Here is a 24862-nt window from a genome sequence, read left to right as displayed (position 1 = left end):
GTCTCTTTTTCGTATTTTTTAGTATTTAAATTTGTAAAATAAGACAAAAGTATATGTATAAAATAAATAATCACAATTAATTGTGAGTTATTTGTTTTTTGATAATGCCTCTAAAATACGATTGTCCTTGCTATTTCATAACACCGATGATGCAAATAGGATTTGTTGAATAAGTAATACTAAAATAAAGATCTTATCTAAATCTATAAGATATAATATCTTAATTTAGAACCCTCTTATAATAGTACATGTATATTAATACAAGGTTATTAGGATTTTTAATTTTTTTAGAGTGTTATAATAAATATATCTAAATTTTAATCACACCAAATTATGTAATGATTCATTCTTAACCATTAAGTAACAAATTATTCTTTGAATATTCAATCATAGAATTTTAAGATATCAAATTTATTTTCTTATAAAATTCCTTATAGACTAGAAGTACTACATACAAAGAATGTATGTTTTATGAAAACCTTAAATACTAATTTATTGATGAAGATTATGATAAGGCATCTTAATTGCCACCACAGTTGTCTAAATATAATTGCATGCATATACATAATTGTGGAAAGATGCTATCAATTTAATAAATATTGCAAATCTAAAATAAGTATTATCAACTTATATCTTTGTGTAAGGTATGGACAATAAGACAGTCATACATAAAAGATGTCAAAGATTTACAAATAAATTCACAATCACAATGTGACAACATTAAAGAATGCCAAGTTCAATTTATTCTAAATTGTTTAATAGATAAAAGCTTAAAATTGATATTTACAACTAGTTATGCAAATAAAGATTGTCACTATTAGTATAGTTGAAAGAAAAGAATGACAAAAATATATGTGAGTTTTTTTACATTGATATGAAAATAGTTATAAGTTGTCATATTAATCCATTGATTTATAAAGCATTTTAATATACTTCATCAATATATATGGGATGTGATAAAATAGAAACATCTATTAAAAAAATGTTTATATATATAGTATTTATTAATAATTATGTTATATTATATTTTAAGAGGAATGTTAAATAGACTTAGATTTTTGCTAAAACAACCTATCCATAATGAAGTATAAGGTAATCATAATGAATGAGGTTGGTTTTTATCGAATTTGGATCAAATAGTGGAGAAATGAATCCCGAGGTCATTTTTCTTTTTTCTTTTTTCATGATGAGTATGTGAATTTAGTGAAAACCTTGGTCTATTTCACATTCAACTATTTTAATTATAAATAAATTAGATTCAAGGTTTTGCAAAACTTGTTTTGTGGGCCAAGGGCTTCATTTGTATATGGCATCTAATACAACTAAGTGTTTAAACTATCAAAGCCTTAAAGTCTCAAATGTTGTTTGTTTTTACTTATTTGTGATGCATGGCTTGTCCCTTGTTTTTTTAACAATCCCACCTGTAATATTCATACTTGCAATATTTTAACAAACTTCAAAAACTTAAATAATTTCACCTAAAAACATCTCTATTTTCAATTCACGATATATTTCTAATAAAACATTATCCCAAATGGTCAAAATTTATTACCTATATATCATAATGGTTCTTTTTTAATACTACAACAAATCAAAGTACAATAGAATCTACAAAATGATTCATATTAATAATAAATGCTAAAAAAAATTACGAAGTAAAAAAGACAAGATCAAAGGTTAGTTTAGAAAATATTAATCTATGTTTATAGTTATTATTTAAGGATATGTAATCTTATAGAAAGCTTTTTTGTTAGTTATATTTATGTATGAAGGCAAAATAGAAATGTTTTTTTTTTTTTTTTTTTTTTCCAATAGCTTGCTCATATTTCAATCCTAATTCAAAAATATATATATATATATATATATATAAAATTTTATAGCCATTTTAAATCCTTTTGCTTTATAAATACTAATATATATATATATATATATATATATATGAGAATATTAAATAGACCCAAGCTTTTACTAAATCAACTCACCCATGATGAAGAATCCAGTAATCATGATGAATGTGGTTGATTTTCATTAGTTGTAGATCTAATAGTAGATAAATAAGTTTAGATGTCATTTTTATTTTGATGAATGTTAGGATGGGTTTGTTGATTTAGTCAAATCCTAGGTCTATTTAATATATATATATATATACATAAATACAATATATATACATAAATACACTTTATATATTATCAATAAATATTTTAAATTATTCATTCTTTAAAATAAAAACAGTTGGTTTGTTTTCTTCCTTTAGTATTCCATGTTGCACAAATAAATTAAAATATGCATACACAACACAATAATGCACAAAATAAGATTTTAATTTTTAATTATCAAATAAACAAATAATCTAATTTTACATTTGACTCAATATTTTGATGAAATCCATTGTTGTTGTTCATTTAAGAGAATATATATAACTTGCTTATTTAAGAAAAAATATTTTGTATTCTTATCTCTCCAATTGGATTATTGATCAACTACTGTATAAGTGATTTTAGAAATGGGTATGCTAAGTTGCCACTGTTGAAAGGTATTGATTTAGTGAATGGGTTAAAAATGTTTATTATTTTCAGACCTTGGAACTTTTTTAATGCATACATTGGGTTTTAAATATCTAATTAATCAGTGATATAATTTGAAAATAGAAAAAAAAAGTTAAAAAGTACAATTATTATACAGAAGAAGTTGTAAAAAGTAACTTATCTCAATGTTGATTTAAAAAGAAAGCATATTGTGTATTGATACAATCAATCATTAAAAGAAATTTGTTAACAATCTGCTTGCATAACACATGTGCACATGTGTGCATAACTCTTACAGTGCATCAATGTCATCAATTATGATATTATATGTTATTGTACATTAACAATCTGCTTTAGCATATTTCTACTACTGCAAATCAAGGGTCTTTGAATGCTACTATGCAGAGATACTATTAAGATTTTGTTTAAGAGATTTGTGTAAAATTATGATTTTAAAAGTATGAATTTTTATTTTTTATTTTTTATAAAAATGAAGTCTAAATCTAAAACCACAGGATTTACGAAGTTAAAATTTCAAATCTAAGTGTGTTTCTTATATATGTATACATATATATATATATATATATATATATATATGGTTTGTTTTTGTTATGTTTTTGTGTATGTGTAGGTTTTTGTTTGTAAAAGTTGATTTAATTTTAATGTGGTATTATTGAAGCATGTTTGTACAATACTTGGTTTACATTTTCAGCATAGAAATTTATTAATGTATTTACTAATGTATTAAATTTTTATTTTACGTCAAAAACTTGCTTTTTAATATATCGCTCCTAAACCAAGCAATTCCCTCTAATCCTATTTATTCTTACCATTATATTTTCCTCAGTCCTCAGCTCGCATGGGCATATGGAACATGTTCCCATTTCCAACGTTCCCTTCCTCCCTATTCAAATGACTCACAGAGAACATTATGGTACTCGGTCGAACGAATGAGAACGTTAATGGGAACAGAAATTAGGGTTTGCAGCATCGGACGGCAGGGAGCGGAGCCGGAAATAGGGACTGCGAAGTTTGGTTGTAAGGGTTTGCTGGAGCCTCTGGTGCTCTCTCTTTGAAGCGCCTCCCCCTCAGGTTGCCCCTCGTCGCGCTCTGGTGCCGTTGCCCTGGGAGCTCGCTTCGCCATGGTTCGTGTACCTCACTGTTTTTACTACTTCGCCCTCATCAAACAAACAAACCACCTCTGCTCTTGCTTTGTTCGCCGTTTCCTTCGATTCAGCGCCACTCACCGTATTCGTTTTTCTATGTTGTGATCAGGCTTTTATCAAGCCTAACAAGACCAAGGCCTACTTTAAGAGGTTTCAGGTCAAGTACAAACGCCGCAGAGGTAAGGTTTTTATTGTCCCGGACTAGTTTGTGATTTCGTCAGGGTTGTAGTGTTTTACACTACTGTGTCGAATTTTTAGTTGTTGATGAGGATTAGGGTTTGATGGACTAGTCCATGGAGCTGACTGCGAGTGGCTGTTTATACAGCTGGAAAGACCGACTACCGAGCTAGGATTCGCCTGACCACCCAGGACAAGAACAAATACAACACCCCGAAGTACCGTTTGGTCGTGCGATTTGTATCCTTTTATGTGTTGCTTTGATCATGAGGATCTTTTTGCAAGTCGTTCCAACATTTGAGAGAACTATGACGGTGGCTTTTTTGAAGCGTATCTGTTCATCGCCGTCCTCTGACCTTGCTGGTAGTCATTGTCAATGCGATTCTGCATTGCGTTTCTTCTATCTATTGTGTTAGGTTTATTAGGGTTTACTCTTTTATGTGTCATTATTACCTTCCTGTCGTTGGAACGCCTTAATTCTACTCTTCCAGACCAACAAGGACATTGTTGCCCAAATTACCTATGCTACTCTGGCTGGTGACATTGTGCTCACCTCTGCTTACGCCCATGAACTCCCCCGATATGGGCTTAAGGGCGGTCTAACTAACTACGCAGCTGGTACGTTTGCCACATGAATGCCTATCCTTTGTATGTCATATGTTTTGATGCCTTCCCTTGAAGTAAGATTATGTTGACGAATGCGGTATCGTGGACAGCTTACTGCACTGGTCTCCTTTTGGCCCGCCGTCATCTGAAGAACTTCGAATTGGACCAGGAGTACGTTGGTAACGAGCAGGTTCGCTTCTTCACCTGCGAAATGTTGAAACGTTCATGATTTGGTCAAATGCAGGCATTCGATTAGACATTATCGCGGCTGTACTCCAATATATATCTATCACCTTCATAGTTTGGAATCGGATCCGTACATCACATTGATTTCCTAGAATCCTGTTCAACATGCAAATGCAGATGTGTAGTCTACAAATAGAAATGTACACATGATACACCAATTACGTAATTTTCGTTTTTTTGTTTACATGAATTTCGCGGTTTTGTTTTGAACAGGCTACTGGTGAGGACTACAATGTTGAAGAAGGAGAAGGGAAGAGGCCATTCAGAGCTCTTTTGGATGTTGGTCTGGTGAGAACCACCACAGGCAACAGGGTTTTTGGTGCTCTCAAGGTATTTTGTCCCCTCCTCGATGCTGGCTAATGAGAGCTTCGTTTATCACGGGTGAACGGCGCTGATGACCCAGTAATCCATAGGTTAAACTTGCGTGCTTACATGATAGTGCTCTGCTGTAGTTGTATTTCGATGAGAGGACCAATACGACCCTAGAGTATGTGCCTAGCTGTCTACGTATTCACGATCCCTATTGCGAAAAGGATAAGTAGATATTTCTTAACTTTTGAGATTTGAAATTCTGCAGGGTGCCTTGGATGGTGGATTGGATGTTCCCCATAGTGAGAAGCGGTTCGCTGGTTACAGCAAGGAGGATAAATCCTTGAATGCTGAGACACACCGCAAGTACATTTTGGGTGGACACATTGCAGACTACATGAGGGTGTGTACTTTTATTTCAAACTTGAACTTCACATTACTTTTGTAGCGCCGGTCATCTCTTCGTGGTGACTTACCTCACTTCATCTTTTCCTGGGTGTAAATTCAAATTTCAACTCTCATTTTATAACCGTTTCGGACTCAATATCTGAGATATCTAAGTTGTTTCCTTGAGGTTTTGCAGCTCTTGAAGGAGGATGAGCCTGAGAAGTATCAATCTCATTTCAGCGGATTCATCAAGGCTGGTGTCGAGGCTGATAACCTTGCAGAGATGTACACGAGTGTGCATGCCGCCATTCGTGCAGACCCCACTCAACAGAAGACTGAGAAGAAGGCCCCGGCTGAGAAGAGGAAATGGAAGATCCAGAAGTTGACCTACGAAGAGCGACAGGCTGCCTTGGTTAAGCGTCTCAACGCCGTCAATGGTGACAATGACGAGTAGTCCTAGGATGGAATGCCTGCCACCGTTTTTCGGAGATAGGGGTGTTGTAGGTAGGTCCTGGCTTTTGCTAGAATGTCGTACCTACTTTGTTCATGTGCAATCGAGTTTAAGATTCTCATCTTATCATCATTTTATCACACGATCTGATCCCTTACTTGTTTGGACTTCCTTTGTGTAATACTGTTTGAGTTCGAGTACGTAATCAAGCTTAACACCTGGTGCTACTTTCATGGTTAGAAGCATGTCAGTGAAATCTTGCTGTTTGGCTGTGACCCCACACACTTCCTTTATGTCTACTTCCACAGCGAGTCCAAAATAGCCTTGTTGAGTTGCAGTTAACGCACCTCGCTAGTGCTGTGCTAACACCGGATCGTTTTGCACCTGAGTTGTGTATTAAATTCAATTTGCATGGTGTTCTCATAATTCGACGACACGGAACTTGTGTTGAATCTGTCAGTACACTCTCACTGTACAGATTATACAGTATGTAAGAGATGTACGTGACTAGAATCATTCTATCCATTGCTCTGGATTTTCTTTTGGCACATCTGTCTCTAGATAATTAAACTTTTTCCAAGTAGGTTCCTAAAACAGTAAGTATTCGTTTTCTACTGTTAACGTTTGAGGATAGAATTCTGTGATCTGCACAGCTTTCAAGACTATCCTTCCCAGACAGATAGAAACAATGAACCATTGAAATCAACGCCCGAGGGCTGCCACTGTTCTTGTGTGGGACTCATATTTTTTTGTCCCTTCCTTGGCCGCCCATTCGGTTCGAATGTGCCCACAACGCTATGTACCGTACAAGTCCCTTGGAATGGACCACTCTACTTCTATTGCTGCAAAAAATCCGAGTTCTGGTCCACACCACGTGTGGATACCACACCCTTGAATGTCATCCTATGGCTTTCAATCGAGTAGTTTGTGCTTTGTGACATATATATTATGTTCATATTTCACAGGCACACATTCTTCACGTGCCAACACAAAAGCGCTAGAATGTTCAAAACTCTCCCCCAGTTGTGAAGACAAGACTTTTGTGTCCTTCTTGATCTGTGTCTCTTCCGATGATATTGGACAACAACCAAAAGGATAAAAGCGTCGTTTTTCTTACGCAATTTGGTATCTTAAGTAAAAAAAGATTACATATATATATATATATATATATATATGTATAGATATCTACTAGCGGAAACCTGTGGAGTTGGGGACCATGATCGCTGCCATCCATCCATTCCCTTGTTAATCCATGTTTGGTCAATGAGAAGGTTTCTTTATGTGCTTATTTTAGACCTAAGATGTTATATATATATATATATATATATATATATAAACTGAAATTGAAATTCTAATCTTGAAAGAAAATAAATCTGTAATTTGTCTATGATCCAAATTGTAGATAGTAACCATTGTGGGTGAATGTCCCACTTAAATCCCATGCATTTTAAACAATATATGTGTATATTTTAAGTCAAGGTTATATAATATATATATATATATATATATATATTTTATTAAAGAGTTGTGATGATTTTATGTATCACTAATTTTAAAATGATTGAATTTCATTCTTTTATTATTATTATTATGGTACTATAGTTATTGATATTACTTCTTACATGATTGAAGTTTGTTGAGTATAATATTAAGGATGATTTTAAAAAAATAAGAGTGTGAATGAGTGAGGTTAGAAGAAATGTGATGGTTCTTTATCATATGTATGCATGTATGTATATTTGCACACAACTCAAATCACTTTTGATGTTGAAATAAAAAAGTTCAAAACTCATTATTGTTAAATGTTGAATGTACTTTATCACATTCATATAGTTATCACTTTCAAGACCATTCGAAACTGGATTTCAAGATAAAACATGTTCATGGAAACACAATTCATTTTTGGTCAAGAATGAAAGATCTGCTACAAAAACTCCACATCGAAAAAATGAAGAACACCTTTAACATTGCCAGGAAGGAAGTTTAATGATGAGATTTACTACCTCAGAGAAAAACAACATGAATACCAATAAATTTAGAAAATCCAAAAGTCTCTCATTATTTATTTATATATTTCTTCTTCTGCTTCTTGAGGCAATTTTACTGAAGAGGGTGAGAATAAGGGAGATCTTTATCCCGTCAGTAAACCCAAAGCAAAACATGAATACATGAATCATTGAATTATGAATCCAATGATTCATATATTCATATTTTTATATGTCAGAGGAGAAAGCTGGACAAACAAAAATAGACTGTTACTTTAATCCACCACTTTTACTGACCACCGGTGCCAAAAAACCCGCCAGAATTTTACACTTTCTTTTATAAGCCTGTTTAGCAGTTTGATTAATCTGATATTGAAAGCCGTAGATACCCAACTCCAACACACTTCACAATCACTGCTGTACTAAGCATTAAGACACATCACCGCTTTGCAAACAAAGTTGACGAATTCATTCAACAACAAACTCCCAGGCCATGCTAAGAAACATACGTTTCTTTTTTCTTTTTTCTGAGCATTGCTATAATTATATAATTACATGAAAAAAGGATAAAACGTACACCACTGCTTTCTGTCATTCTGATTCTTCTGTCACTTATTTGTTGTTTTGTTGATTTCTGGCTTTCTCTGTCTCTGCGCTGGGCCTCGAGAAGAACGGAGCTCATTGGGAGTGGCGATGGTGCTGTTGAGCTCTGACTGCAGAACGAGACCACCGTAGACTGAAGCTCCCGTGTGCGAGTGAGGCTGTTAGTAAGTGGCTGCAGAAAATGAGTCCCATACTCTTCATGGTCATTCTGATGCTTGCTCCACAACGCTAAAGCATGGGTGTTGATTCCCTCTTACCTCTTTTACTATTGTTGTTGTTGGTCTCGCTCCATCTCGAGTGTGCATGCTCCTTCCTCTTTCTGCACAGGGAAACCTCCTATCTTGCCGCTCCTCGACCTCACCATGCTGCTTCACACGGAGGAGCCTGCTGACATGGATCCATTGTTTTTATCGTCCCCCTCCCCACAAGCACTCAGCTGGCACAGCCAGTCAAGATTCTTTGGCATGCTAGCCATCGATTCGGAACAGATTTCTGCACTAAAGTTGTATTAAAATAAAAAGAAAAATAGAACTAGGGCTTGGGGTTTGTTGAAGTGCTTTATTTGGAGTGTTCGTGTGAGTGAACCTGGGTTGGTGCAGTGAACCCAGCAGTCGGTCGAAACTGGGGGTCCTCCGAAGATGCCTGATTATGGTAGAAAAAAAAAAAAGAAAAAAAAAGAAAAGGTAAACATTTCAGATTAGGCCCATGGAAATCCCCGTTCCATCGGTGTGGCTAACGGACGGAACTTGACCAACACTGGTCCGCTGCCAAGTGACGCCTCGGAAAATCACCTAGCGCCGCCCAGTCGTGGAAGCCGTCGCCGGAAGATTCTGGGTCAATTGCGTTTCCTCACATGCGCCTAGTTGCGTCACTCTCTGCTGCTGCTCCTGCTGCAGACGCTGTAAATGCGACGAGTGGCATGGTGTCTGAAGTCCAACACTCTCTGAATGTTGCAGTTAGGAAAATCATCACATTTTGTATAAAGAAATGCATTTTTTATTTCTTTGTTCTATTTGTTTTTTGTTTTGTTTTTTTTTTTTTTTTATAGTTTCCTGGTGCTTTTATTTTATGCTTTTGGCAGTATTCGAATGGGAATCAGGTGCTAGATCTCGAACCAATCAAAATTTTCAGTTTGACGGATCGGTACATTGCAGATGTAAAAATAATAGCAGGATGAAAAATCTTATGATATTTCACGTTTTGAGTTTTACTTGATATTTCAACGAATCCACAGAACGTGAAGTGTAGAGAGAGAGAGAGAGAGAGAGAGAGAGAGAGAAAAAAAATAAAAAAGAGAGAGAGAGAGAGAGAGAGGAAAAAGGATCCCCATAGGAATAGGATTCATCAATTAGATTTAAGACAAAATTTTGACATCCAGGGTCGTCATGCTCACGATCCAAGAGGAGGAAAGACAGAATACATGACGTAGTAGTACAAGTTTTAATTGGCTAATAATAACTAGCAAAAGTTAGAACAAGTATCATTAACTCTTACATCGTTTCGCAGGAATGATCTTGTTTGTTTCTACAATTACGTGCCTGACCACGTCCACCAAAAACCTTTGAGACAAACTCTTTCACTGTGAACCAAAATCACATCACAAATTTCAAAACAAAACCAATATTGACCTACTTGAACTTCACACTAGAACCTCCACAAACCGCAATGAATTTTTGGTGGAGAGACAACGTCGAGGAAGTGTGGGGGAGTATAATGAGTAAAATATATCCCAAGGCAACTTAATTAAACATAACTTCTTTCGTGTGACTAGGTAGTGGCAAGAGTTAAAAAAATCTGCTGTGGATGTACGTATATTGCGGCAGGACGGACATCCTCTGCTGCAGAATGGAGGACAGGGGCATGTCATGTCATGTCAAAGGCACGATAATTCATGAAATGAAGTAAAGGCCAGACTGGAACTTTCGGTGCTCACTGCTGGAGATTCTTTGCCGGGGTAGAAACTAGATTGTTTAACCGGCTGCGTTAAGTTCAAGCTCTTAAGATAGATTCTTAAGAATAAGAGTGACTGAGCACATGTCTGCAACTCGGTTCCGGGGGAAGGCTTCTCACATGCATGAAACATGCCCGGGATTGGCGCCCGCAGTTTGACAATAAGGAGAGCGTGGGCTATTCCGGTCAACCTCGTGGGGGTGGGGATCAGTGAGGTTAAAACCATATTGTGGCGTAGACTTTGTATAGTCGTCGTTACCGAGTGTGCATTGTGGGTTACATTCGTATACACTACCGAGTGTAAAGAGCCGACTTGGAATCCGGCCCTAGCAGGTGCACAACTTGGGGTGTCTGTGTAGTTGGGAGTTGTTGGGGAAGCTTTCAAAGTATAAGAACAGGATTTGTGAGGTGGGCGTGGTGTGTGTGTGTGTGTGTGTGTTTGCAAGTCCTGGTGGTAGTGTTGGGCAAGCATGGCAGTCCCTTCATCCAAGCTGCCGTTGAAGGCGATTCCTGGAGACTATGGAGTCCCCTACTTCGGTGCCATAAAGGATCGACTAGACTACTTTTGGTTGCAGGGGGAGGAGCAGTTTTACCGAAGCCGGATGGCCAAGTACAATAGCACGGTGTTTCGTGTCAACATGCCGCCTGGCCCTCCAATTTCCGAACACCCTCAAGTCATCTGCCTCTTGGATCAGAAAAGCTTTCCAATTCTGTTCGACGTTAGCAAGGTTGAGAAAAAGGACGTGTTCACAGGAACATACATGCCGAGTGTGAGCTTCACCAGCGGGTACCGCGTTTGCTCCTACTTGGATCCCTCTGAGGAACGCCACACGAAGCTCAAGCAATGGTGCTTTGAAGTCATTGCGATGAACGGGCGGAACTTTCTTCCCGAGTTTCACAAGTCGATTGAAGAGTCGATGGTGCTCTGGGAGACGAGTCTGGCCAAGGGCGAGAAGACTAGCGTATCGGATGAGGTGAAACAGTTCGCGTTTAATTTCCTGATGCGCGCTGTATGCCATCACGACCCCGCTGCGCCTGGAGAATACAGCTTAGGGCGTAATGGTGGCCCGTATGCAACCGCCTGGGCAAATCCCCAGCTCGCTCCGATTGCAGGACAGACGGGTCTCCCCCATGTCGTGGAGGAGCTCGTGTTACACACCGTCCCACTCCCCTCTGCCCTGGTCAAGAAGAACTACGATGCCCTCTACAATTTCATCAAAAACTACGCCACCGAGGCGCTGGATAGGGCTGAAGCTATGGGCATCGAGCGCAATGACGCCACTGCCAACCTGCTGTTCTTCCTTTGCTTTAACGCCTACGGCGGATTCAACATCTTCTTCCCCCTCATCACTATCCTCATTTCTTCATGCGGTCCGGAGCTCATGCACGATCTCCACGACGAAGTCACCAAGGCCGTCGCCGCCACAGATGGGAAAGTCACTCTTCAATCCATCGAGAACATGCCATTGGTGAAGTCCGTCGTCTACGAAGCTTTCCGATTCAAGCCCCCAGTGCCATACCAATACGGCAAGGCCAAGTTCGACTTCACCATAGAGAACCACGAAAACTCCTTCGAGGTCAAGAAGGGAGAAATGCTGTATGGTTATCAACCTATCGTGATGCACGACCCCAAGGTCTTCTCGGACCCAGATCAGTTTCTACCTCGACGATTCATGGGCCCCGACGGCGAGAAGCTCATCAAATACATCTTCTGGTCCAATGGTTACGAGACTGACAAGCCGACTACCGCAAACAAGCAGTGCGCCGGAAAGGACTTGGTGGTCACAATGGCGCGAGCATTCGTCGCAGAAATGTTCTTGAGATATAAAGAGTATACCCTGACCATGGAGGGCGCAGGAAATGCGACCAAGGTTTTCTTTTCCGATCTCAAAAAGTGAGGAGTTCGTCTCCGAGAACAGCTCTAGGACTTGTATATAGGGAGCACCCAAGACATAGCCAAACCCTGTGCATCTGTCGCCTACTTCAGATTGTCCGTTTCGTTGCTGTGACTAAAGTTAGAAGGACCTGTATGCCGAGATGTGAGGACTAGTTGTCCCACTCTCAGTTCATCAACTTCCAGAGCTTTTGTAATTTTGCATTCGAGATTTTCGAATGCCCGGGTGAGAAATGGATTCATTTCTGCGGCGAGAGCTTGGAGTTGTTGGCGCGCAACTTTCTGGTGCGGCATGGCCACCAATCGATCTCCAAGTGTTTGCGTTATATAATCAGAACTAGGGCTATCTGTTCAAAATTTTAAGAGAACGCTCTGATATCGTATAGTTTGTAATTAGTTTCAGATTCCAAGCACCCTTTCTTTTCTTTTTGTTTCTCCTGCTTTTTCATGCATTCCTGCAATTATGTCCGTTTTCGCGAGGTCTCTCTCCTACATCCAGCTTTTGCAAAAATAAAACTCTCTTCGGCTTGGAAGCTGAACAAATGAAAAGCTGTAATGTCACTCTGTATAATCTCTTTGGAGAAACGTGGTTTTTCTGAGTCAAAGTCCGACAGCTACAACTCAGAGCTCAGTACCTAGTCTCAGCTGTTGGATGTGGAATCCTTGATATCTTCCATTGGTACCAAACCCATTTGAACTACTACTCCTGGAAACGGAAGCCGTGTGCCCAGTCAATATCGACATCGATACGGACAGTTTTCTTCCAGGAAACTTTGGTAGGGATCGCAAAGCTAGATCATCTTCACCGTATATTTATACGCTTGAATGGCCCTCCCTTGTTTTCAGATTCCAAACATAGTCACACTCCTTGAAATCGTGACGCTGTTTTAAGTGGATGGATATGGCCTTTAATCACGAGCATACAAGCGTCTCGACCGTCGATTCTTCGGTGATGTAGTCGCCAGTGAAGCACAGGTTTGCTCATTTATAATACCAACATCCAACGAGGCTGTGAAGTTGTGTCTTAACATTAATCGACGTTGAGATTTTGCTCACATGAAAATGTCTCCCATTTGTAAGATCACATTTCTTTCATTGAATATATATATATATATATATATATATATTATCTTTAACTGGTGTAAAAATACACTTCTGACTTCGTAAAGTTAATCTGGGTGTTGATGATGGTTGACCTAGTGTGGAGAACAGGCTAATAGAATCCTTTTTTTGGGTGGGAAGTAAAAAAACATGTGTTATATAAATCTGTAATAAGATAAACATGATATTATTTTAAAAGAAAAAACTGCAAATTAAGAAGATCGAATCAGAATTATTCTTTTTGTCATATGTCAAGTGGTTGTGAATGTGAAAGTGGATGCCAAGACAACTTAATGACACAAAAAGAAAGAAGTGGGAATCCACATGGACTTATTGAAGGTCCCACAATGACATAATTTTATAGCTTGTGATGTCACTAGATTCCCTCTACAAGTCTATGTTCACCCACTCAACTAGAAAGATTCACATAATGAAGATGTGATGGCATATGGTGTTGCATGATTCTATGTAACTTGTCATTAGAAAGCCAAAAGAGCAAAGAAGATGCACATCATGGCATACTTTGCGTGTTGACCATAACCCATCGTCTTCATAAACCAAGAAGATTTGTTAACTACATCTACTTAAGCTAAACTTAAAATAAAATAAAATAGATGTAGTTTTTAAATGGTACATACACTTTAAAGTTATTAGAATTTTTTTTTTAAAGAGATATGTACAATACTTAACTAATTTTTGTATTGTTTTACTTGTTAACAATCTTTGGATACTTCTTTGATACTTTCTATTTTCTAATATAATAAATGCTTTCATAAACAAATCTCAACGCATGGTAAATTAAATTCTTCTATTGTCTAGTTTTATGTTATATATTTTATTTATTAAAAAAAATCAATATTACATATATTTGAAATAAAAACAAGGATAAAAATGATCAATGTCATTTTAAAAAAAAATTTAAGTATTTTTTTTCTTAATCATTAAATATTAAAAAATTAATATATAATAATAAGTATTTTAATTATATAATTATGTGTATAACTATAACTATAAATAATATTTTTATGTTGTGTTAAAAAATAATATTCAAATATAAAAGTATAATTTACATAAGAAATTATATCAATCTTTATTGGCTAAAGCAGCAATCTCTATATTCTTCTATGCATAATGTTTTTTATTTTTAATTTTTTTTAAATATCAATTTATTCTAAATTATTTCTATTGGATTCTAAATTTGTCAAAATAATGAAATGAGTGTAATTTCTACTTATTAAACTTTGAAGTTGATTATTTTTTTAGAAGATTTAGATTACAAGATAAGTTCTTTAAAATTTTGAACCTTGTTTTTAAAATTTGGTTCTAAAAAATTTATACAGAAAAATGTCACAAAAAAATAGACAAAATTTAGTATAATAAAGTTACTATGACTTTCATCTTCTGTAAAGCAAGATCCATAAATGACATTTAATTTGTTTTTTAACTATTGTTTTGTTGTCTAGGTGCAACTTAATCATTACTCATCTATCTATTTCCCTCTCATTTTTTAGTATTTTATTTTAAAAATATTTCGTCCGTTTCTTCATTGAACTCCAGGATAATATCTCAAGCTTTCAACGTATTTCTTCTCTTTTTCTTCTCGTTTTGTTTTTCTCACTTTTGTGCACATTTGACCATGTTAAGTTGGGGAAAGGAGGGGAGATTATGAGACATCGATTTTATTGTGAGCAACACACATACTTGTAGCAAGAGAGGAGCAGCAGGAGGAGGAAATTAAATGTTAAACGTGGAGGATGAGGCCTCAGGTAGCAGTAGAGAAGGTTTTTGGCAGATTGAAAGGATGGCCGATTCGAAAAGCAGGGACAGTTTTGTTTCATGGGAGTGATGTTGCTGTTTGTGATTGAAGTGGTTGTATGAGCGGTTAAACAACCAATTATTTTTCACTTGATTAATCCCATCACCATAAGTTCAATTTTTTTTCTTTTTCTCCAGTGCAAAAGAATTATTCAGTTTCCTGCATCACAGTTTTTAAACAACAAAATTGGTTGTCTGGAGTTTGATCAGTTTCGGAGGTACCTCAGTTGTATGCGGAGACAGTGTCACAAGCGCCACTCAACTGGGTCCCTTGGGCTCGGGAAGCAAATCAATGAAATGCTGTCTGACGACGTCGGAGATGGAAGATATTTGCATAGAAGTGCATCTTTGGTCGATGCAACTTTTTCTTGAATGGTTCTTCTAGAATGTGCTGTAGGGCAGAGACCCAGAATAGACAAGTCATCGGGCTGGCAACGAGCAAACTTCCTGTTGCAATTCTCAGAGCTTTCAGCATTTTGGGATTTTGGCATTTCACCATAGTATCGATCTGAGAGCTTCATGTGTGACTGATGTGGGGACTTCTCTTCGATTTTACTTTACTCATACGCTACATCATCACAGTACCGACGTTAGAACCAGGCATTGCAGTTTGAAAGTTCCAAAATCTACAGTTGCGAGTGCATGTGAAAAGGCTAGAGAATTCGAGAAATGAACATTGAACAACTTGCACACTATAGGTTCTTCAAAATTCTCGTGATAGTAGTGGGTGTTTGATGTTGGAGGAAGAAATTTTCCATCCCCTGTGCAAGATTATGTAACCAGTCAGGGTTTGAAACCAGAAGGATGTGTGCTTTATCCCTGAAGCAACATGCATAAGCATCTGTAAACATGTCTTGGCTCCGCTGATGTTCAGTCATGGAGAGCTGATCTTGCTCCGAGTATGTCACGTACTTCTCTTTTCGGAGGCGGCAAGCAGGATGGCGCATGGGCCAAAACACTTAATCACTACCATATACAACATGTGTTCGCAGTAAACTCTTGAGCAACAACGTAGAGATTCCAATCACACGAATACTGGATATTTTAAGGCTTCTCAACATATGAAGAGAGTTCGTTTAAACGTGCTTGCTCCTCGCTGCTTCTGCCACAAAGAATGCTCCAACACGGGCCGTCGGCAGTTTAAGTCAACATGCCGAAAGAGCAGTGTCATCTTCCTGTAAAATTCCCAAGAGGTAAAGAAAGCATCCATTTCACCGAAACCCAGTGCGTTCGTTCGCAAAGACGCATGCGGCATCTTCAGCCTGCGAAGCAAAGTGGGCCTCGAATTAACCCAGAATCAGCCACTGAGGCCTCAGCAGTCCCTCATAAACGACTCAATCCGCACGATGACGAGCTCCAAAACCAAAGACAAGAAATTCTTCCATGTTGAATCATGGTTGAAGTAGGTCATATCTGTGTTAGTAAACATGCTTGCAAGAGTGAACCCAGGCTCGCTCCATCGCAGAACCCTGTACGGGTGTTTGTCTCATGTGAAGGAATAACAAACTTACACAAAACCCAACTACTAAGTCTGCAGGTTGAAATACAAGCTCAGCGATCACATCAGCTCTCAAATACTGGCAGCCTACAAGAGTTACTGCATGCAATTCCGCACCCACTCATACCTAATTTGCTGCGGAGGTCAATCACCATGAGATCAAGACTCATGGCCAACGGAGTCGCTGGAACGAAAATCTCGCCGAGAGCCTACAAGATTTGTGACCTAGTAGAAAGACATCGCCAACGATACATACCATCACAGAGAGATATTAGTCGCTCACTTGTACAGCTCAACTACCCAACATCAGATTTTTCACTCGCCTTCGAACACTTTGCTCAAACCCGATGCCTCATTGGCTCGCCGGCTCCGACATCCACTCTCGCATTATGAAATAAGGAATTACTTCCCAGCACAGGAGTCCATTCGCAACCACAGTCTTGACGCATCACGCCCAATGGGTACTGCAATTGTCTTGTATTTATCTATATATGTATGGTAAAACAATGGTCAGATGAGTAAAACCAGGAGAAAAGAAAACGGAAAGTCTGGATACACACACGACGGAGGCCATCATGCAGCTAATGAAATGCATGCCACCACACCACTAAGTCAAGTCACATGCAGGATCTGAACAGCTGCTGCGACTGGCTTCGCGGGTGGGCCCGAATCGGTGACAGGATTTGCATGCCAGCGAATACTAAGCATGGGTCCCATGCGTGTTATTGTAGCTGGCGTTTGTGGCCAGGAGCTCGCCGAGGTCAGTACTCGCGGGGATTGGTCTCCTGGATTGCCGGGTGTTATCGATACCTGCCCCCTTACCATTGCTCGCCTTGTACTGGGCCCCTGCTTCTAGCACGCATTCATTCCCAAAATTTCTCTGCTTACTGGGCGTCGTTGCCACTGGGATTATTTTAACATCCTATCGCGCAAAGAGATAGGGCGAATCGGAGTTGACGATCGTTTTCAGCCCCTCGCATTAGCGGCTGTGCTGCTTGCAATACTGCGCTCCAGGTTTCCAACGCTTCAGTTCACTGCAATTCCCAGCCCCTTATTATATAATCACTTTTGGGTTCTGATATGTTGCGTCATCGCTGCAACATATCTACATTGGTTGACGCATCTGGCGCCGTGGATCCGACAATCTTAATGCCGCTCCCCGCCGTGCTTCCGACGGCTATCGCTAGCTTGTGAATCACGCCGGTCGACTGTACTTCGTTTTAATAGTTTCCTTTACTGACAACTGCCCTGACCGAGACGTCTCTTCATGTCATGCATTATTCATGAAAACTCAACTCTAACTCTCTGGCCTTTTTGCCACGCCTTTTTCTACCCATCTCATGCCCACTAATGCGACAAGGGACAAGTTGGGGGCAGGCCCAGAAATAACCGGACTCTGCCCGGAGCCAAAAGCCTGGATCGTCTCGCTCGCTTCGCCTGTCTAGGTCCCCCATCCCTTCTCTGGAAGTCATTTGAATCCCGCGAATGTCGAATTCTCGCGGAGCTTAGATTTCTGCCCGCTTCGTCTCTGTCTCTTTCTAAACCATAGTGTCACACAACTTGTTGACACTTCACAGAATCTCGAACAGGGCTGCGCAGCTTTCCACAGTTCCGAAGTTGTTGAGGTTTTTCAAGCGGGTCGTAGCTTTGAGTTTTCTAGAGTTTCGAGTGGTTTTGATAGATTTGTTGGGGGGGAGGGTTAGCATGTGAGAGTTTGTGTGGGTAGTTCGGATCTGGGAAGGGTTTGGGCTGTTGTGTATGTTGTTCAGCGAAGACGGTGAAATTTTCTATCGGAAGAAACGGGTTTTGATATTGCAAGTGTTTTGATAAGTAAGGTGAGGGGTTGAACGCCCCGCGCGTCTTGAAGCTTTCACGAGGAGTTGCGTGTGGTCGGTGGAGGGGTGGAAGGGCGGAGGTCTGTGCTGAGCACTCAGGGGAGTATGCCGAAGTCATGCGATGCATGTCACATTTCCAGTGCGGTGGTGTACTGCCGGGCAGACGCCGCGTATTTGTGCGCTGGCTGCGACGGTAAGGTGCATGGAGCCAACAAGCTTGCTTCACGACACGAGCGCGTATGGATGTGCGAGGTCTGCGAGGTTGCTGTAGCCGTTGTGACTTGCAAGGCGGACGCAGCGTCGTTGTGCGTTTCTTGCGACACGGATATCCACTCTGCCAACCCACTGGCTCAGCGCCACGAGAGAGTGCCCGTGCAACCCCTGTTCGATTGTGCTAGCTCCGCAAGAGAAGCGCACATCAGCGTGCCATTCCCCGAGAGTGAGTGCCATGAGACGCTGAAGGGTGTAGAGGACTCGTGTGTGGCCGAGGCGGGTTCGTGGCTTCTCCCACATCCCAAAATACCTACCAATGCCATCATTAGAGGCAGCGCTGCAGGTAGGACTCAAGTTGTGGGTCTACTCTGCAAGGTTAAATAAAAGAGTGGGGCATCGGATGCAGTAGAGAGTAGGAATTCTCAGGCTCTTGCAAGAAGGTGTATCATTCTTGGGTAATTTGAAGTCTCAGGAGGGAGGGATGTTTGGTTATCGTCGTGGGGATTTTCGCTCCACCTTTGATCTGTGTGTAGATTCTTGGAGTATCAGGGTGCCGTCTGTCTTGACTTGGGTAGACCCAGGACCTCATTGTCGGTCTCTTTTATGTTGCAGCTGATGAAGCACCGGACTCACCCTTCCGTGCGCGACCATTCAGTCCTAAGCTCAAGAAGCAAAAAGTCGATCTTGCAGCGGATATTTTCTCAGATGTTGACCCTTTCTTGGAATTGGACGATGCTACCGTAACAGGAATTCAACCCGACAGTTTGGTGCCCGTGCACATTCCTGAGGGCTCCGAGGACAGTCCCTCACTGGCCCATTCAATGGAGCCTTCCTTCACAACTGATTTTCATCTGTCGGAGAAGAGCGGTTACAGCTTTGGCACTTCCACCCTCACCCACAGCGTAAGTCCCATGTCTCTCCATAGATTATGGGAAGAGTGTTCTCAAGCTTATGCAGTTTTCCACGAGCTCGTGCTATTGCCCTGTATGATTCCCTCTTATCTCTCGACATTTTTTTTACTTTTATTTTATTATTTTTTTTTTTTGTGCTCTCCATGCCATCGACCTGCAATGCTGATTTGAGGGCATGGTTCGGTTACTCTCTACAGATTTCGTGCTCGTCTGTAGACGCTGCCGTGGTCCCGGACTCCAGTCTAAGTGACATCTCAACACCCTATCCACTGGATTCTCAAGGTGCTCAAGAGTTGTCTGGCACCCGCATGCCGCAGCAGGTGAGCGGGCCCATCGACACAGTGGATCGGGAAGCTCGAGTGATGAGGTACAAGGAGAAGAGGCAGAAACGCAAGTTTGAGAAAACCATCCGGTATGCATCCAGGAAAGCTTACGCCGAGAGCCGGCCGAGGATCAAAGGCAGGTTCGCGAAGAGGACGGACTCCGATGTGGAGCAGTTGTTCAGCTCTTGCTCTATGGACTCAAGTTTTGGAGTGGTGCCTTCTTTCTGAATATCTGTATGATCAACCTTGCTTCAATCAAGTTGAGTGTTTCACGTCGAATGCCTATTTTATGTACCATAGAGGAGTTGCCTTAAGACTGCTGTAAGAACAGTGTAGAGCTATCCTTGTGTTGAAAGCGCCTGACGCAGAATGTAAAAAGATACAGTCGGAGACGCTAAGTCATGCCATTCTTTTCCCCTGGTAGGGCATCGCTTACTGATGGACACTGCAGGAGGCAGGACAGAGCAGGAGGTTCCGGTAGTGTTATTTCTTTTTGTTGATTTCGAACGCTAGAAAAGGTGGACATGCCGCGCATGTTTCCTGTGTCTTCACATGGAGCAGCACATTCCTCCGATTTTAAACGTTTTGCACTTCACTTGAAACGATCTTGGACCTGATACCCATCTATTTTGAAAGTACAAGATGCTAGTCATGTGCCAGTCAGTATCTATTAGTAGTTGATGTCAACGATGACCATGGTGAGGAAGAGTATACTGAACTAACCGAATCTAACTATGGTGTCATACCTATCGCACTTATCTTCACGTTACTTGATGAATTTACCCCCCCATCTCTATTCGGATATTCGAACTTCAATATCTGTATTTCAAAAAGAAAAGCATCACTCGGAGATTTTACTTTCAGCTTGACCCGCAAAAACTTTGAACAAGTCGATGTAGTCTTCTTTTGTTCCAGGATCGACTAACCATCGCAAACGCACGCTTAATGATATTGAATTGCATCTAACTGAATGAGATCAAATTTCACACAAGCTACCCATGAACCACAGTCAAATTCCCTAGCTAGTCTTCTTTGACCAACACCCTGTGCCCTTGCCATAATCCTTCCATCCGGTGTAACTTGCAAGCAGTCTCCTGTGGCGCGAGATTGCAGCACAGAGCATCCGTGAAAGTGTGAGAAGACGTCACCCGCAGCTTTACGCTGACGAAGCCAAGCAATGGCTAACACTAGTCAATCAATGTGTCATTGGATTATATTCTCCGCGGGCAACGTGTCCAATCCTTCCCTGTAGGGTAGCAGCTGCTGTAATTGCTGTATAAGACTCAACATCTTATGTCAATGAGAAGGAATTCTTTGGAGACCTTCGCGTTTTCTTCCAACAATCTCTTGCATTTGCATTTGGTTGACAGCAAGGTGATTACGTCTTTGGTTTTAATCGGTATGTAGATGTTAAGGTATCCGGCAGGTTGACAGTCCCGGTGATTAGAGAATGGTGGCAATTGCCTGACATAAACAATGACGCTTTCATCTGAAGTAGAAACAAACTTGGGTCTTAAAAGTGGTAAATTTGTTGATAGTGTGAGCACCAGAGAAGAGACAGTTACTGACATAGCAAGCTTAACATCAACACTCCAATATCTGATCGTATTTTCACGATCTTGACTGTTGCCATTTCTTAATCTAGCTTCAAAAGACATGTGACGACAGATTTCTTCCACCTAAATGCGTCACATCTACTTCAAATTTGGATGTGGGTTGATTGAATAGGAAATTATCTCCAACTCTTTATCTGTGCCGGCTCGTTAATATCTTCTGTACAAGAGCTGAAATCCAACACTTAGTAATAACCTTGTAGCAACTCAAGTCTAGTTTTTTCTAGAAGTGGATGGGAATTTGCTAAAGCTTGTTTCTAAACATTTTGAGTGTTCATTGGTACTAGGATTGAGTGTTTTTTTGTCCATGCCAAAAAATGTCTTAAAATTGAAGATTAACAAATGAAGGTGTTCGCTATCTAATGCAAATGCAAAGGCATCTTGGATATTATGGTCAACAACAGAAATACACTGAATAAATCATGTGGATGTTTGTTTGCTTTAAAATTTTATAAGGATTTTGTAGTGGTGATGTGTTTGAAGTATTAAAAAAATATAAATGTTGTATAATCAAAGTATAGTGTTCTTTATAGTAACAATGAGATTTTTGTATGGTAATAATTAGTTTTCTAGAAAAAAATATTTGCATGTTAATTAAAGTTTTTTATTCAATTCAATTTTTGGCACTCCTCTCTGGGATAGGACAACATTGCAATTGGTTTGTTTTCATAGGAGATATGAAAAAAAATTTAAAAATTAAATTAGATTAAAATTAAAATGCATAAGAGTTTAAATCAAAGTTGTTTAGATGTAGCACAAGAAAACCATAGTTACTTTAGAGAGGTTTTACAATTTGTTTTCTTTTTTCTTTCTACTGTAATGAATGTGGATGTTGTAGATATTGCAAATAATCATTAATTTTTTTTTGTCAGAATGAATGTGGATGTTGTAGACATTATTAACAATGATTAATTTACAGATTTATGCCAATGGCATGTTGCATGTGCTTATGGCTATGTACAAGGGCTAGACTATAAGTATATTGTATGAAAGTTTGTGCATGTGATATATACCATTGTAATATAGAAGAAGTTGCAAAAACTCATGCTTAAGAAATGATTTCTTTATTATTGTAGAATATATATATATATATATATATATATATATATGTTTGATATTATTTTGGAGATTTTTTTATAAAAAATATATATTTCTTTCATTAACATACAATTTTTTGTATTAAATTATTATTTTTAAATTATAAATTTTTATAATATTAAAGGTATAGTAATAATTATTTTTTTGATGATGAAAGTATGTTAATTATTTAAAAATGTAGACGTTTTTAGAAAATAAAATATATAGCTAGATATCATGCTAAATTTTATTTCATTTTCTAATTACATAGAGAGCTTACTTTTTCTTGTTGTTCATTGTTCACAAATATTGATAAGAAAGACTACAAGAGAGTCTACAAATTTTTGTGTAATTTTTTATTAATTGGTAGCTAATATTTTACAAAATCTTATCAAACTCTAACTTGCCTTCATATTTTATAAATTTAGTTAGTAAAAAAATATAACACTATAGATTATTATTGCTAAAATATTTGGGATTGGTATTAAAACTATATATTTTTTAAAAAATACAATTATTACAGTAATTTTTTGGTTTTATATGGACGTCATGTTTATTAAATTAACTCACAATAAAATTACACATAAAAAAATTTACAATTAAAAAAATAAAACACTTCTACGTACCAATTGCAATTTTGATTTTAAACCTCGTAAAATAAGTTATTCAAATAATTTCTAATCTTTTACATTCAATCATATTAACCATTTTTATTTTTATTTTAAAAGATGAGGGTATAGGAAAACTTCAATTTCAAAATATTTAATTTCAATAAAAAAAAAAATTTGTTTTTCTTTTTCTTTTTATAACTACCAATTAGATTGTGCAAAATTCTTTAAACAATACAACTGTAAAATTCAACTCTTATTATGCTTTTATATAAGTCATAATAGAATAATGCTTAAATGTGTTAGAAAATATGTTCTAGAATTTTATAATTCACAAGTAAAATATAAAAGTTAATTATTATAAAATAATAATAACATATATATATATATATATATATATATATATTTCATAAAATTATAATTCTATCTCTAGTTCAAATAGTTTAGAATTATACTAAATTTATTGTTCTTAATAGTTTGATTTAAATTTTTTGAATTTGTTAATTTTTTTCTATTTTCATATTCATGTTTTTTTTTGTAACATCAAAATTTAACTAATTTTATTTCTTCTGAAAATATATTTTGTAGTGTATTTTCAAAATCACCTACAATAGGTAAACGATATATATATATATATATATATATATATATTGCAGTGAAAATAGTAGGTGATTATATATATATATATATATATATATATACATCCATTTTATTGTTGGAATCCAATCAAACACCCACAATGTTTTTTAAAAAAATAGCTAACATTTTAATAAATCTATACCAACCATTCTATTCTGTTTATAATTTTGATGCAACAAGTCTAGAATGCATTTATTCACAACAAGAAATGTGAAGTTATTTGAACCGTTTATTTCAAACACAAAACATATGTGTTTATATATATATATATATATATATATATATATGTTTGTGTGTGTATATATGAATAAATAAATAAATAACAAGTAAAGCTAAGTGTAAATGCATCACATGAGTTTTTGTTTTTGTGGAGGATGGAGTGGACCCACTACATTGTTTTTCTGCCAGCATTTTTAAGCATCATTCGCACCTGTTGCCCTTCTCCAACCACTGCAATGAAACAGTTTTGTGTGTGCACATCCCACTCTTTGAATGACCCAAGTGTGCAAGCAAGCATGACCGCGGTTGCACAACTATGCTTTCGTCAGGTTCGGCGGATATTTAATATCCAGACACACAGTTGCATTACTTATTGCTGCTGTTGAATCTCAGGATTGTTGTGATACATTCTCCGTAGCAGCAACAGCGAACGGCCGGTCTTCTCACAATCATACACAAATTCTACACAAATCCTACACATCCACACAAAGTGTTCATGTCCAATGCAGGAATGCAACACAACAATGAACCCATAAGTATTCATCTTGTATTACATTGCACCGACTATTTGTTGATAACCTGACCAAGCCCGTGCCAGTCGTGGTTTCAAGATTGAGACCAGAGGATATCGGAAATAAGACACCCAGATGTAGATACCACAGAAATATGGGTTTCAACTTCGACGGACTTCCATCACTGGGATAATGCTTC

At 38.2% G+C, this 24862-nt stretch overlaps 3 protein-coding genes and 2 long non-coding RNA genes across 5 annotated transcripts; 3 read left to right on the top strand and 2 right to left on the bottom strand.

The window, feature by feature from the left end:
- The first annotated feature begins 3609 nt into the window (after positions 1-3609).
- LOC112285151 (large ribosomal subunit protein uL18) lies at positions 3610-6009 on the top strand. Its single transcript, XM_024525729.3, has 8 exons — positions 3610-3670; positions 3801-3870; positions 4017-4108; positions 4360-4486; positions 4585-4664; positions 4934-5050; positions 5298-5432; positions 5613-6009. Exons 1-8 carry the CDS (start codon positions 3668-3670, stop codon positions 5868-5870), a joined length of 882 nt encoding a protein of 293 aa, XP_024381497.1. The 5' UTR covers positions 3610-3667; the 3' UTR covers positions 5871-6009.
- A 2337-nt stretch (positions 6010-8346) lies between these two features.
- Positions 8347-9649, bottom strand: LOC149988596 (uncharacterized). The gene is made up of 2 exons (XR_016504329.1): positions 8713-9649; positions 8347-8613 (listed from the first exon to the last, which is right to left on the bottom strand). It is a non-coding gene; the product is annotated as an uncharacterized LOC149988596 (long non-coding RNA).
- An 869-nt stretch (positions 9650-10518) lies between these two features.
- Positions 10519-12848, top strand: LOC112284722 (allene oxide synthase CYP74A2). The gene has a single exon (XM_024524845.3). The coding sequence runs from the start codon at positions 10876-10878 to the stop codon at positions 12301-12303; it is 1428 nt and encodes a 475-aa protein (XP_024380613.1). The 5' UTR covers positions 10519-10875; the 3' UTR covers positions 12304-12848.
- Positions 12849-16127: 3279 nt separating this feature from the next.
- LOC112284673 (uncharacterized) lies at positions 16128-16973 on the bottom strand. The gene is made up of 2 exons (XR_002970481.3): positions 16841-16973; positions 16128-16477 (listed from the first exon to the last, which is right to left on the bottom strand). It is a non-coding gene; the product is annotated as an uncharacterized LOC112284673 (long non-coding RNA).
- Positions 16974-18194: 1221 nt separating this feature from the next.
- On the top strand, positions 18195-20597 carry LOC112284672 (zinc finger protein CONSTANS-LIKE 3). Its single transcript, XM_024524697.3, has 3 exons — positions 18195-19104; positions 19374-19663; positions 19870-20597. The coding sequence occupies exons 1-3, from the start codon at positions 18654-18656 to the stop codon at positions 20221-20223; spliced, it is 1095 nt and encodes a 364-aa protein (XP_024380465.1). The 5' UTR covers positions 18195-18653; the 3' UTR covers positions 20224-20597.
- Positions 20598-24862: the final 4265 nt, after the last annotated feature.

This window comes from Physcomitrium patens, chromosome 7 (assembly GCF_059467195.1).
Source record: "Physcomitrium patens ecotype Gransden chromosome 7, ASM5946719v1, whole genome shotgun sequence".
Classification (NCBI taxonomy): domain Eukaryota; kingdom Viridiplantae; phylum Streptophyta; class Bryopsida; order Funariales; family Funariaceae; genus Physcomitrium; species Physcomitrium patens.
The sequence above is the reverse complement of the archived record's forward strand: the minus strand, read 5'-3'. Positions and strand labels throughout refer to the sequence as shown.

Coding starts and splice junctions, on each gene's coding strand:
- LOC112285151 (XM_024525729.3), top strand. Junction 3,871..4,016: donor CAAGTACAAACGCCGCAGAG/GTAAGGTTTTTA, acceptor CTGTTTATACAG/CTGGAAAGACCGACTACCGA. Junction 5,433..5,612: donor ACATTGCAGACTACATGAGG/GTGTGTACTTTT, acceptor GAGGTTTTGCAG/CTCTTGAAGGAGGATGAGCC.
- LOC112284722 (XM_024524845.3), top strand. CDS start 10,876: ATGGCAGTCCCTTCATCCAAGCTGCCGTTGAAGGCGATTCCTGGAGAC.
- LOC112284672 (XM_024524697.3), top strand. CDS start 18,654: ATGCCGAAGTCATGCGATGCATGTCACATTTCCAGTGCGGTGGTGTAC. Junction 19,105..19,373: donor CATTAGAGGCAGCGCTGCAG/GTAGGACTCAAG, acceptor TTTATGTTGCAG/CTGATGAAGCACCGGACTCA. Junction 19,664..19,869: donor CTTCCACCCTCACCCACAGC/GTAAGTCCCATG, acceptor TACTCTCTACAG/ATTTCGTGCTCGTCTGTAGA.